We start from the raw sequence: 13792 nt of genomic DNA, 5'->3' as shown, positions 1-13792 counted from the left end.
GGTTAATGCCTTCAAGGCTGTTTGAAAAGGAAATTATATTTTAACCAGACATTAGCTTGCTAGCTTTGTCAGAAACAAAGGAGTGGTGGGAGGTTGAGGCATTGAGGTCAGCTGGTGTTGGTGGTTATGAAGGTACATTAAAATCACAAAAAGACTGATAACTCTTCTATCCCAATTATTATTATTATTAAAAACTAATTACAGAAGCCCTCCTTGACAAGTCAGAAACATGTCTAATAAAATTATAAAAAACATATTTTATGCACAAATTCATGTCATGTATCTGTGAACAAATATGTTGAGTATGTGAAGTTCTGAGCTGATACTCATCATCTTTAAATTGACCATATATTGACAAAACACTGTTCATTCTTGTTGATTTGAAGCCTCTCTGTACCAGATTTAGGCCATCACAGGAACTTGAAAACCCTAAACTCAAAACCAGGCTAATTACCTTCTTTTAGTGTCAGCAGCTCTTTCAGGAAGATAAACGGTATGATATATTACTACCAAAACCAGAATAAAAGTCTGAAGCCCCTCCAGTGGCCCCCGGAGGCTACAGTGTTGAGGCCAACCCAATTCAAAAGAGTTTAAAAGAATGAGGAAAATATTGATAGTATTTTTCTATTTTTAAAGCCTTAAAAGTTGTGTAGTTTTATATATATATACATATATATATATATATACATATATATACATATATATACACACACACACACACATATATATATATATATATATATATACATATACATATATATATATATATATACATATATATATGTGTGTGTGTGTGTGTGTGTGTGTATATATGTATATATGTATATATGTATATGTATATATGTATACACACATATACATACATACATACATACATACATACACACACACACACACACACACACACACACACACACACACACACACACACACACACACACATATATATATATATATATATATATATATATACACAGACAGGTGACAAATTAAAGAAGAAACCAACATAAAGTGTCTTAGTAAGGTGTTGGGCCACCACATGCTGCCAGAACAGCTTCAGTACACCTTGGCATTGATCATTGATTCTACAGTCTCTGAAACTCAACTGGAGGGATGAACACCATTCTTCAAAAAGATATTCCCTCATTTGGTGTTTTGATGATGGTGGTGGAGAGCGCTGTCTAACACATCAGTCCAAAATCTCCCATAGCTGTTCGTTTGGGTTGAGATCTGGTGACTGTGAAGGCTATAGCGTATGATTCACATCATCTTCATACTCATCAAACCATTCAGTGACCCCTAATACCCTGTGAATTGGGGCATTGTCATCCTGGAAGAGACCACTCCCATCAGGATAGAAATGTTTCATCATAGGATAAAGGTGATCACTCAGAACAACTTTGTATTGTTTTGCAGTGACTCTTCCCTCTAAGGGGACAAGTGGACCCAAACCATGCCAGCAAAATGCCCCCCACAGCATAACAGAGCCACCAGATCTCCTCACTGTAGGGGTCAAGCATTCAGACCTGTACTGGTTTTTCCTTTAATTTGTCACCTGTATATATGAGTATGTCAGTAATCTTTTTTGAGGTACTGTATTAGTAAAACACGTGCTGAGTACTTTATAACCCTGCTTTAACTTTAACCCCTGTACATACGCAGACATCTGGGCAGCTTCTGGTTCCACTTAGGGCCTGAGGATCCTCGGTTGTAGCAGGTCAGAAGGCTGTTCCCAGACAGAGTAAAGCCCTTGTTGCAAATGTACTGGATGGTTGAACCCGCATTGAAATGAGGACCTGAGAGCACCCGCCTGCTGTGCTCCACCTTCCCAGGGTCAGCACAAGACACCACTGGATGGACAGAGGAAGTAAGAAGGTTGATGAATCTTGTATTAAGTATGAAAAAAAACTAGTAAAAGCATTATGAGGGTGGACACGACAGAACCAATCATTGAGACACTGTAATATAACAAAAAATTAAACTTTTGCAAAATGGCTATTAAAGCTCACAAGTCAAAAAGGTTGGGTTACTGCATAATGTGCAAAATGCGCATATTACAGAAGCAATCTGTGTAGACATGCTGTAAATTTCCATTATCAAATACATTGAAGATAACATTTCCAGAGAACATGAAGATTTGGATCTTATAACAGGAGCTGTGCCTAATTTTCTCCCATTTGAAGTCAGTACAGAGCATTAAAAGATTCATAATTCACTATCATCAGTTTCAGAGGTCTCTATTTGTAAAGAAAACATCATAGGGTTCAGCTTTGTCTATCTAAGCCAGGTTACATGAGCCCGCAGAGAGGGGATTAAGGAATGAGTTGCATCTGTCCCGGCATCCAGTCAGTCCAGCTCTGAGCCCAGCAGGAGAGAGGCCAGCTAGGCCAGAAACACAGGGTGGAAGTCAGCCATGTTGGAGCCAAGGTCCCCGTCTGCTGCCAGTGGGGCTGGTCACTGGCACTGAGGCATCGCTGCTGCTTGTGTGTGTGTGTGTGTGTGTGTGTGTGTGAGTGTGAGTGTGTGTGTGTGTGTGTGTGTGTGTGGGTGTGTGCTCTTGTTGAATAGACTAATGAAAACCAGACTCACAGCTTTAGTGAACCTGCTTTACAAAGTCAGGTAGTTTGTCTTCACTCACTCTCTGAAGTGTCTGCTGTATGATTGAATTGTGGAGTTAGGGGGTCACATGTTACTTTTATGAAACCATCAAATTCTCCTTCTTGCCCTAAATTATTGTAATTATGGTTTGGGTTTTGCACATGGACATTTGGTGGAACTAAGAGATGAAACCAGAATTAAAAATGAATTCCAAATGTTTCTCCTGAATAGAAAGTTGCATTCATCAACACTGGCTGAACCTCTGAACAGGCTCCCTCAGCTACGCACTTCTAACTGTATTGAATATTTTTTTTGATATCTTCTATACACTGTATACATATACTATATATCTCCAGGATTCCTGAGTTATGAAGTCCTGGATTTCAGAACCAGGTGAGATTTTAAAATATCCAATGGAAATTAATGTTGTCATTAATTCAGATAGTTAATTTGAATTCTGGCAGAAGTCCGGACAGCAAGATGGTATGAGTGTTACAATTAGTGCAGGTTGCTAAGGAAACAAAACAATCATGGCTGTAAAAAATAACAGAGGAATTTAGCAACCATAAACTGTATGTTTGACTGAGATGAGCTGCAAAAGACCAGAACTGAAAACACTACAGAGCAGCTCCACCAAATTCAACCCAACAAAAATACACATTTACAGAGTATCAATAACCCAGATATTAATACACAGGTGCACTCAACAACCCCACAAAGTGACAAAACAAGCTCTGCATTTCACTCTGTGTGTACCAGTGGGGCAGAGAGAGAGAAGGACAAGTTATGAATGCAACAAGCATTTGAAGCTACTATGCACTCCAACAGCTCTAAAAGTGTAGTAGCCTACATATCACTGCCATTACACTATTAGAAAAAACCCACCTATTTCTGAACTCAAAAAAATTCCAACAATTTTGCTGTGCCACCTCTCGAACAGTTAGCCAACTGTGTTTTATATCCAGTTCTGCTGAAATTCATGCACAGAAATACCCTTTTTCTTTGTGACTTGGAATAATCTCTTAGAAGATTTATGCTGAAAAATATCTAAATGTACACATTTCATCTGTTATAGTCCTGCACTGTTCAAAGCAGAAATTGGAAAGTCACCTGCTGTCAATACTAATTAGATTAATACCTGTCAATCACACATCAGTGGAGACGTCCCCATTGTGCTGCACAATCTAAGTTTAAAGGACAGGTTCACAATGTTTCAAGTCTGTCCTAAAACAATAGTCAGGTGCCCAAATGAACACTGACACATGTTTTAATTGCTGTAATCATTCTTCCTGTTCAAACTGGCCATTAAGAGATCCTATCATAATGCACTTTCGAGTGATAGGGGCCAAAATCCACAGCCCTCCTGTGCAAAAATAAAAGTTATTATGATGCTTCAGCCATCCAAATTAGTCAAAATAAGGTAAATATCTTTCAAAATGACCAAATCCCCTCTTTTTATTACAGTCAATGTTCATATGGGGACCTGACTATTGTTTTAAGACAGACTTGAAATATGTGAACCTATCCTTTAAAGCATGTACTTACGAGTAAGTTTTGTGACATCACAAAGCTGGAGACTACGGCCGTATTCAGACCAAATCAGGTGGTGCGGCCCAACGCTACAGGATTGAGCAGAGGTGTGTGGGGGTGTTTGTGCTCTAGAACGTAACTGCTGTGAACCAATCAGAGAATTACATTTTATTGATCTGATTCACCGACTTTCTCGTTACCACTGCTCCCTCTCTTCATTCACTCTCTAGCTCGTTCGACCACAGCTGCTCTCTCTCTTGCTTGCTGGTGCTCTTAGCTCTCTCTCTCTCTTTATTTTTCTCTTGTCTTTTTTCAAATGGGTTGGGAAGCCGACAGCAAGGTCTAACTTTACTTTTAACGTTATCAAACGAAAAGAAATGTCCTCCCCTCTTAGTAATATCTTTGATCTCCCTCATGGCAGGGTTTTACAGCTCTGATCAGTCTGATCTCTGGCTGTGATTGGCCACCACAGCCCTCAGCCACAGTGACGTCGGGATGCGTTTCTACAAAAGTTGACTCTGGATCAACTTTCTTGCCACAGGTCGGTGCTGCGCCGCTGCGGCCAAAACCCCTGCAGCCTAATCACACTAACCCCATTCAAATGTTGGCGTTTTCGCCGCACTGCCTGATTTGGTCTGAATATGGCCTAATTGGCATGTCCCAAAAGGCTTTAGAATATGCTTAGAATAAAATCAAAACTGTCCTGAAAACTGCAACTGTTTTTGGTTTAATGTGGATAAGTGGATAATAGAGTGGTGGCAGTGTGTCTCTACTCACCTCTCTCACAGCTTGGAAGGTCTCCACTCCAGGTGAGGTCCCATTGGCACATGAGCAGCTCGGCCCCGACCACTTGGTAACCTGGGTAACACTGGTAGGTCACCACCGTGCCCTGAACCAGCTCAGGGTGAGATGTGCTCTTCCAGCCATTAGAGATCTCTGGAAGCTCAGGGCAGGTGTCATTACGAGCTACTTCTGCAGGAGGGGGTAGAGAGGGAGGGGGGCATGATCAGAGAGAAACAGCAAGGGAAAGAAAAGGACAGAGAATGAGGATATGATTAAAGTAAGTAAGTAATTTTAATTATATATATATATATATATATATGTGTGTGTGTGTGTGTGTGTGTGTGTGTATATATATATGTATATATATATAAATTACAAAAAGGCAAGTCTGAACAAATGGGTCTTTTTAAAGTGTCCAAAGACCTCAAGTCCAAAGGAAGAGAGTCCCAAAGTTTAGGAGCCACAACCTCAGAAGTCTCCTTTAGTTTTAAGCCTCGATCAAGGAACAACCAGCAAACCTTGAACCCTAAAGACCTGCTGATGACATAAAGCTGCAGTAGATCTCTAATATAGGCAGGTGTCCGACTATGGTGATCTATAGGTGATCACCAGAACTTTGAATTGGATTCTGAATTTGATGGGGAGCCAGTGAAGAGCAATCAGAATCTGTGTCACATGAGACCTTTTGGAGGACCTGATCAAGAGTTTAGCAGCAGCATTTTGGACCACTTGTAAATGATCCAGGGATGTTTTGCTGAGGCAGGTGAAAATGGAGTTACAGTAGCCAAGACGGGGCAATACAAAAGCATGAATTAACATTTCCATCTCTGCTTGAGACACAATGGGCCTGAGCTTTGCAATGTTTCTCAGCTGGAAAAAAACAAGAATGAGTCAGACAATTGACATGTTTGTCCAGAGCCACAGCCTAGTCCATAGTGACACCTAAATTTCTTATAGATGATTTAACCGACTAGGTAAGAGACCCAAGACCATCCCTAATCTTAGGGACAAGACTAGGAGGGGCAGAAATAAGGATTTCTGTGTTGTCTGCATTTAGCTATAAAAAATTATCTGCCATCCCGTTTTTTTGGGTTTAAGCAGTTATTTAAAACTGACAATTTAGCTAGGTTTTTAAGGTACACCACAATACAGAGTTTCAGATGAGAAGGCGAAAATTGCCAACAGAAACTACGAAACTCCTATCAGAGAGCTAGAGGGAGAACCACTGTAGAGCTGACCCAGAGATACCGACCCACTGCTCAGGTCTATCAACCAAGATACGGTGGTCCACAGTATCAAAAGCTACACTAAGACGCAACAACACCAGCACCAAACATTCCCCTGAATCACCATGCATCAAGATATCATACAAGACTCTGAGAAGAGCTGTTTCTGTTGAGTGCAACCGGTGGAAGCCAGACTGAAACTTATCAAAGACATTATGCTCATCTATTGCAGTTCTGAGCTGCTTGGCAACCACTTTTTCTATATTTTTGGCTACAAAAGGCAACTTGGAGATGGGTCTGTAATTTTGGGGTAGGGAAGGATCAAGAGTTAGATTTTTTTAAGAAGCAGTTGAATAATAGCTTGTTTGAATTGAGATAGCAGATAGTTGTTGATTATGGAGAGCACAGGGGGACCAACAGAGCTGATGACATTTTTAAAAAGAGATGTTGGTAAAATGTCAAGGGGACAAGAGAAAGTTTTCATACAGTTGACCAAATTAGTAAGATCTTGGTGTGTTATTGGAGAAAAACTCTGCAGGATTGTAGGCCGAGAGGAGTACGAGATAGGGGGGAAGGTGAGGGGAAAATGTTCAATCTTTTGTCATTAATCTTGCTAGTACCCAGTATTTGTATTTGTATCTATATTTGTTGAGGCAGCAAAATTATTTATATTTGTATTTGTATTTGTATTTGAATAAAAGTGGAAATAGGTGTAAAAATCCAGTTTTTGTATTTATTACGCTTTTAATTTTAGGATATTAAAGTTTTAAATGTTAAGTGTTTATGAATAAACTATCTTACGAAAGAGATCCCCACACCAGGTCTCCAACTCGAGTCTCCCAGATCATAGATGACTGCACTGACTACCGAGGTAAAACCAAATGCATCGCAAATGATCAGACAGACCTCTACTTATTTATAGAGACAGCACAGTGTGTAACGTGTAGTGTCAACATGGTTGAGTGTTTTAAATCTCATCTCTAAACCTCTTTATTGTCAGAGGCATTTCATAAAGGCTTTCTTGACTTGATATATTCTTACTCTTCAACAATTTTGCCTGTGTTTGTTTTCTTTTTTGTAACGTGAAGCACTTTGTAACCCTGCTTTTGAGTTAGTTTTAATTACTTTCTTATCAAATCAAATCAAATAAGAAGAAAAATTAGGGCTGCCCACTGATAGTCAAATGTTAGTTGATGACAAGAGTCTCACTCGACCAAGTGTTCATTGGTCAGTTGTAGGGAAAATAAACTCCATTTGGGAGCTGCGCCTTGTCAAAATTGGGTCAAAACCTACTGGCCGGACCATGTATGAAATCCTTGAGGGCTTTTAATTTGAAACAATGGACACAGGAAGTGGCAACATTAAGTCACTCAGTCAGTCAGGGACAAACTTTCGCATTTACACGGCTGGTCCTTACAGTAATTAGATAGTTTGGGATCATCTCAAGAGGGTAAAGACATCCCCAAGAAGGTGACATGCAAACTCTGCAGGTAAACATTTGCCGATCATTCACTGACCTCAAACATGACTAATCATCTGATGCACGTAACGTTAGCCTAACAGAAGCCACTTAGTATGGCTGCTCTAATGTTAGATAGCCTAGATAAATAATATACTATATATTGTCATTAAATGTGTGACGATTAGTCAACTACTGGCTTGAACTAATGACTATTAGTTGACTAAGAAAATCTTCAGTCGGGTGCATCCCTAAAGTATATTCACACCAGTGTGATATCTACTGTATGTGTATGTGACTATGGATGTTTGGGTGAGAATTTTGGACACTGTCAGGATTTTAAAGCAGGTAGGCCCTGGTTAACAAATATCTAAATTGGTTGGTGGTCATTGGTTGACGTGTCCACAGTGAGATCTACTGTAGGATTAAGGACCAAATATTTCACCATGTGTCTCTCACAAGTGTCAAATTTGCACAATGTAAAGGGGACTTAATGAGTGTAACTGTCAAATGCTATAATAATGACATTAAATGTTCTTTGGGTACTTTTCCCAATTGACATCTGCCTGGACAAAGATCATGAAATGTTCCATTAAGGTTTTTGCTTGCATAAAACCAATGATGCCTTCAGAGCATTATTTTTCCAGCACTTTAAATCAGCTATCCTGTGGGGAAACTGTAACCTGCCAGGTCTTTTGGCTTTGGTATACTCATTCTATACAGGCATAGAGCAGCAGGTTCAGGCCGTCTGCTTAGGAGACTAATTTTGGACAAAGACTCTAAAGTAATTGCACTTGGGCCGTAGACAAGCAAACTTCTTCGACACCTGCGTTTACATTTCACCAATGAGATTCATGAAGAGACTGTAATAAAAGCTTTCCCTCCCTTTGTTCCTCTTTGTTGATCATCTGTATTCTCTAGCCTTTCCTTCTCTCTGAATTCATTAGGTCTTATCAGATATAGTGTGCTGGCTGTGGCGTGGTGCTGCACTGATGGAAAGGCCCTGTCAACATCAGGAACAGCCTTTTATTGTTTCCATTTTAGGTCTCATACCTGCAAAAACAAATTCCCTCTTCCTCTTTTTCATTTGCCTACCTTCTCCCATCTCCCATGCTGCTTTCCTACTTTTTTTCTTCCCATCAGTCCATGCATCTCTCCTCCTTCTTCATAGCTGGAATTTACCTGAATTTTGCTAGACTCTTATTAACTTATTTGCACATTTTGGGCTGCTGACACGTCACAACAATATTAGACCTACATTAGTTCATAGTTTAATGTTTTAGGAAATAGTAATATTTGCTTTTTTTGGAGAGCAAGATGAGAGAATCAATCAATATCAATCTATGCGTATAGTATGGCGTCAGGATGTGGTTAGCCTAGCTTAGCATCTTCCAAAATGAAAAAAAAATAATTGGTGAAAATTAGTGAGCTTTAGAGGTGTTGGTAGACATATTTTTTCTATTTTGGGCAGAGCCAAGCTATCTGTTCCCCCCTGCTTCTTTAAGTTAAACTAAGCTAATCATGCACATCCTGACTCCAGCCCTGCACTTCACACACAGATTGAGATTGATATACATCTTCTTATCTCACTCTGGGAAAGAAAGTGAATATGCATACTTTCCAAAATGTCTATAATGATCACACATCAGCATTCAGTGGTGCCCGCTCTTCATTATCCTTTATGATGATTTGCATTATCTGATGTGTCATTAAATGTTTGTGTTAAGAATAGCCTACACTACTACTCTACACCCATTGGTCTCATTCCTAAAATATGATCAAAATGGTTTTTATGTGTAAAACATTATTAAAGGCACATTTATGCACATCTGTGCATTCATCAAACTTTGAGTATCTCTGATTTCTCTTTGTGACTTAGGTGTAAAAATGTGTGTAAACTCCACAGTTAATCTTTTACTTTGAGTCCATAATGACACCTGGCAATGGCTGATCAATACTCTTTAACTTTCATTTACTCTGTATTAGAAACCATTTAAAGCTGCAAAGTATCAAATGATCTACACTCAGATGGAAGTTAAAAGCTCAGGTAGACTTTTGGTGCTGTCAGTTGCATTGTTCATTTCTTATTTTTCACTTAATCTAATACTAAACTGCTCTACTCAAAATAAATGTTGATGTTCATTATGACTAGATAATGTGTTACTGAGGAAATGACATCATATTATTTTGGATGAAATAATGCTCTGTGAACCTTTATAAGTATTTTGGATTCATCAACATATACACATAACCAAAATGGAAATGTAAAAATGTTTAGTATAAGCACGACTATTGATCTCCAGCAGTGGCTATTAAATATTTTTTATCGGTCCAAACTGTATTGTTGTCAGCCTTCAAATATCAAATAATAAGAGCTCCCTGATAAGCAAGTGTTGATCTTAATGGGGTTGAATAAACATTTTACCAAAAAAGTGGATGATGAAGCCATTGCCATAGCCGTAGACATTGGTGGCAGGGTCAGACTGGAACTGGATGGTGACGTCTGCAGAGGAGGTGTAGAGCTTGAAGCGGGACTTTGATCCTCCATACTGACCCAGCACTTTGGCTGTAAGGTCATCGCCATCATAGAAGGTCAACAGATCATTCTTCCCAATGTTTAACCTGAAACAGGAAAAATACACAGAATTAAGTCAACAAATCATACCTACAAAGAAAATAGGTTATTTGTCTTCTAAAACAACCTTCAGGCAGCTTCAAAAATAACTTTTTTTCTGACCTTACTGCTGTACAGTGAAGGTTTGGTTAAGTTTAGGAAACTAAATCTACTTGGTTGGTGAAAGATCTTGGTCATGGTTAAGGTTGGAAAAAGTCACCTTCATGGTTAAAAGAAACCAACACTAACTGTTGGTCAAAGTCAAAGAATAAATAGAATAAATATCAGAACATCACTATTATCACTAATACAAATCCCATTACATAATGTCATTTCAGTGATGTAGCAGTCATTTTGAGGATCTGCTAATTGGAATCATCCACTATGGCCTGGGTTGTGGCTTTCAAAGAGACAATAACTAAAAAAAATACAAAACACATGGTGAACTTTCTGTGTGTGACAGAGCCAGAAATAACATGCTTGATACAAGAAGTATCTGCCAAACTGGACATCCTGGCTCAGTCAAATGTTCTCTTAAAGCAGCAACACTTAACTCATGATGTGTAAATTCAACACTAATAGTGAGTGACAAGAGGAGGAGAAGGTGGGTCTTGTCTTTCTTTGAGCCACCTCTTCATCCCAAATGCTAGCAACATTTGGTAATTAGCAAAAACACAATGAGTTTTGCAGGTACTGATGGTGCTGGATGACAAAGTTCCTACAATAAAGCATGAGGGGTGGATGAATGTCTGAATCTTTTTTAGCTACTTTATCTAAATTATGCTAACAGGGCAGGTGTCATAATCAAATAACATTAAACTTAGTGAAATATTGCAACAGTCCAACCCAGTGCGAGTCTCAGAGCTGGGGAGAGCAGCAAGTAAGCAAACTGTCAATCATAGCTGTCAATTAATGCCCATGCAGCAATAATTTCCAAAATGACCACCAGCACTCTTACTAGAGGGCCTGAATTTAGAGATTGAGACTATAATGACATGTTGAAAAAAAAGATTTTGTATTTCTAGAGATAAGTTGAGGCCTTTGGAATGGGAGTTGATTGGAGCCAGGGATTTTAAAGTACTTTTAGGTACTTCCACATTGACCCAAGCCATGGTAGTTGTTGCTTGATCCATCCTAATAAAACATTCTGGCATTTCCTTTCAGGCTTTTTTTAATGTGCATAAATCTGGTGGATATCTCTCTCCTCTCATTGTCCTCACCTTTAAACTATATCCTTGCAGTGAGTGATGTGGTCAGAACCCACAGGTCAAACATCACCTCTGTACTAACCCTGTACATGAATACATGAATCTTCTCATGAGAGCTGTCTGACTGAACATAACACTAATGGCACACCTCACAATGTGCCTCTTGCATTTTTAAAGTGACAGTAATTGGTCGAAGAGAGCCATGGCAACTCTGGGTCAAACCAAGGTTACATATTACCGAGAGAAACTATTACATCATTCATGAGGAGCAGTGTGGCTCATGTTGCCTTGCTCCTGTGGAGAACATTGTCAGGATAATAATGTGACTATCGACGAGGCCTGATCAAGTGCTTTGAGCTGCCCTAGACCAGATTATGTATATGTACAATATTTTAAGTTGAAGGAAAATTATTGTATTTGTCAACCAGGCTCTTATTCACATATTTTTGTCCTTTTTCACTAGTGATTGTGATAGAATTTTATCGTGGTGATGAAAAAAACTTCCACTTAACAGAAATCTCTTTGAATCAGACTGAAAGTAGCCTTGTGGAAATCCTTCAAACTATTGTGGTGAACAGGATGACATAGCAGACCCATTTACTGGTAAACTTTCTGGCTGACCTAAGGTCAACAAAGGAGGTAGAAATTCCTGTAGCTGTTGTGGCAAACTGTATAGATGTAACAGAGGTAAGCTTCAACTTGGGTCTCCATTTATGGTATGGTGGCTGTCGAAAGCAATTTTATTTTTGTAATTCCAAAACTGCAGATAAATGGTCAATATTTAGGAGAGCTCCAGAGGTGTCCTAACCTGTCAGGAGTTGCCAGGAGATGGCATTCAGGCAGAGATATTCTGCAAGAGAAGGGATGCTTTAGGAAAGCTTATTGACTTTAAGTGTACTGAAAAGATAACTTGGCCAAAAAATGGTGAATATTTGAGACCAATCTTGGCAACATGCAGCTTTGCAACAGTGATGATTCTGTCAGAGCCAACAATCTCAGCAGTCATAAATCAAATTTTGATCAAGCTTATGCACACTATAAAGATAATAACTTGACTGAACACAAGCGAGTCCTCCCGGCTGCATAACGAAGGATATCGCAACTTAATAAAAACGGATAAAATATATGTCATAAGACACGTGAGTGGCTTTCTTTACAGTCTGCTATGTGTGTGTGTATTTGTAAATATCACTTCATTATCTAATTTTCTCCTACTGCAGTAGTAGTTCTTCTTCTTACTGAAAGCCTATGTAGGAGGAAGTCCTAGTCTGAGTGCTTTTCCTAGGTTGACCTTCAGTACGATTCCGAATAACTCAGAACTTTGATGAACAAGGCTCCAAAATACTTCCTCCACCACAGATAGTCTCCAACCTACAGCTGAGATAACACTAATGGTATTACCATGTTTGTTTCTATTCTTCTGCTCCTCCCAGAGCCTCAGAAGACATTATATAACTGTTTTTAAAGGCTGAGTATACCTTCTGTTATGAGTATCTTGATGCTTGAGATGGGTGAAGTGCACCTTTACAAAGAATTCTGTTCAGTGAGAGGCTCGCACTTGTTGATATTCTAGTCGTTATAATGGAGAAAACTTAAAGTGTAAAGATTAACATCCAGGCTGACAAATACCATAAATTCTGTTTAATATTTAGAGGACATTCTGAAACATCTGCGATAGTATTTTTCAGCTTATTTAGACTGACAAGGAACACAATAATCATAATGTTGACAGTGATTAGCATTGACATTTCCCTGTATGAGATGAGTGAAGCAACGTCATGCTGAATAAGCACACTCAGTGTCACAGTTAAACTGTCAAAGGGTCTTGTATTTGTGCTGATTTGACCATAGCCTGTAGAGCTGAAACTCTTACAAACCTCAAAGCTGTTTAAAAACGTCACCTGGGGCTGAGCTATCTCTTTGTAGAGGGAAGATTTAGAGCATGGAAGAAATGGCTTAACCAGAATAAAGCAGTGACATGCTCTTTGCTGTCGCTAATTAATCACCAGCGGCTCCTGATAAAACTCATTAGCCAGCCTGAGATTGAGCTATTAATCACTATGGGAATGCTGGAAAATCAAAGGTTCAAGAGGCGTGGATTGAATTGACACATGGCAAAGCCTGAGAAAAGATGAAAGCTTTATTTTAGATTTTTTTTTTCCTCATTGGAAAAACTTGAAGAAATAACAGAAATATGAGTGAGTTTGTGAACACATGGAAACTGGAGTGGGGCTTGTTTGTCTTTCCACAGGTTGAACCATTTGTCTTCTGTCAGCTACAGACGTATGAAGGCTTGCTTAGACACACACACACACACACACACAAAACAATACATTACAGTATTTGCTCTCAGAGCCTGTCAGAGAAGAAAACG

At 39.1% G+C, this 13792-nt stretch overlaps 1 protein-coding gene across 6 annotated transcripts in view; it reads right to left on the bottom strand.

Annotated features, from left to right (window-relative positions):
* The window catches only part of sez6b (seizure related 6 homolog b), a 240738-nt gene that overhangs the window by 10964 nt on the left and 215982 nt on the right, over positions 1 to 13792 (bottom strand). For all 6 annotated transcript variants that reach the window (XM_042413729.1, XM_042413727.1, XM_042413732.1 and 3 more), the window contains 3 exons: positions 10022 to 10218; positions 4906 to 5100; positions 1659 to 1850 (listed from right to left, as the gene is read on the bottom strand). In XM_042413729.1, the coding sequence (XP_042269663.1) occupies positions 1659 to 1850; positions 4906 to 5100; positions 10022 to 10218 (584 nt within the window). The remainder of the gene's footprint in view (positions 1 to 1658; positions 1851 to 4905; positions 5101 to 10021; positions 10219 to 13792) is intronic.

The sequence above is a fragment of the Thunnus maccoyii genome, chromosome 6 (assembly GCF_910596095.1).
Source record: "Thunnus maccoyii chromosome 6, fThuMac1.1, whole genome shotgun sequence".
NCBI classification, from domain to species: Eukaryota; Metazoa; Chordata; class Actinopteri; order Scombriformes; family Scombridae; genus Thunnus; species Thunnus maccoyii.
Note: the sequence above shows the minus strand (reverse complement) of the source record. Positions and strands in the feature narration are given on the sequence as shown.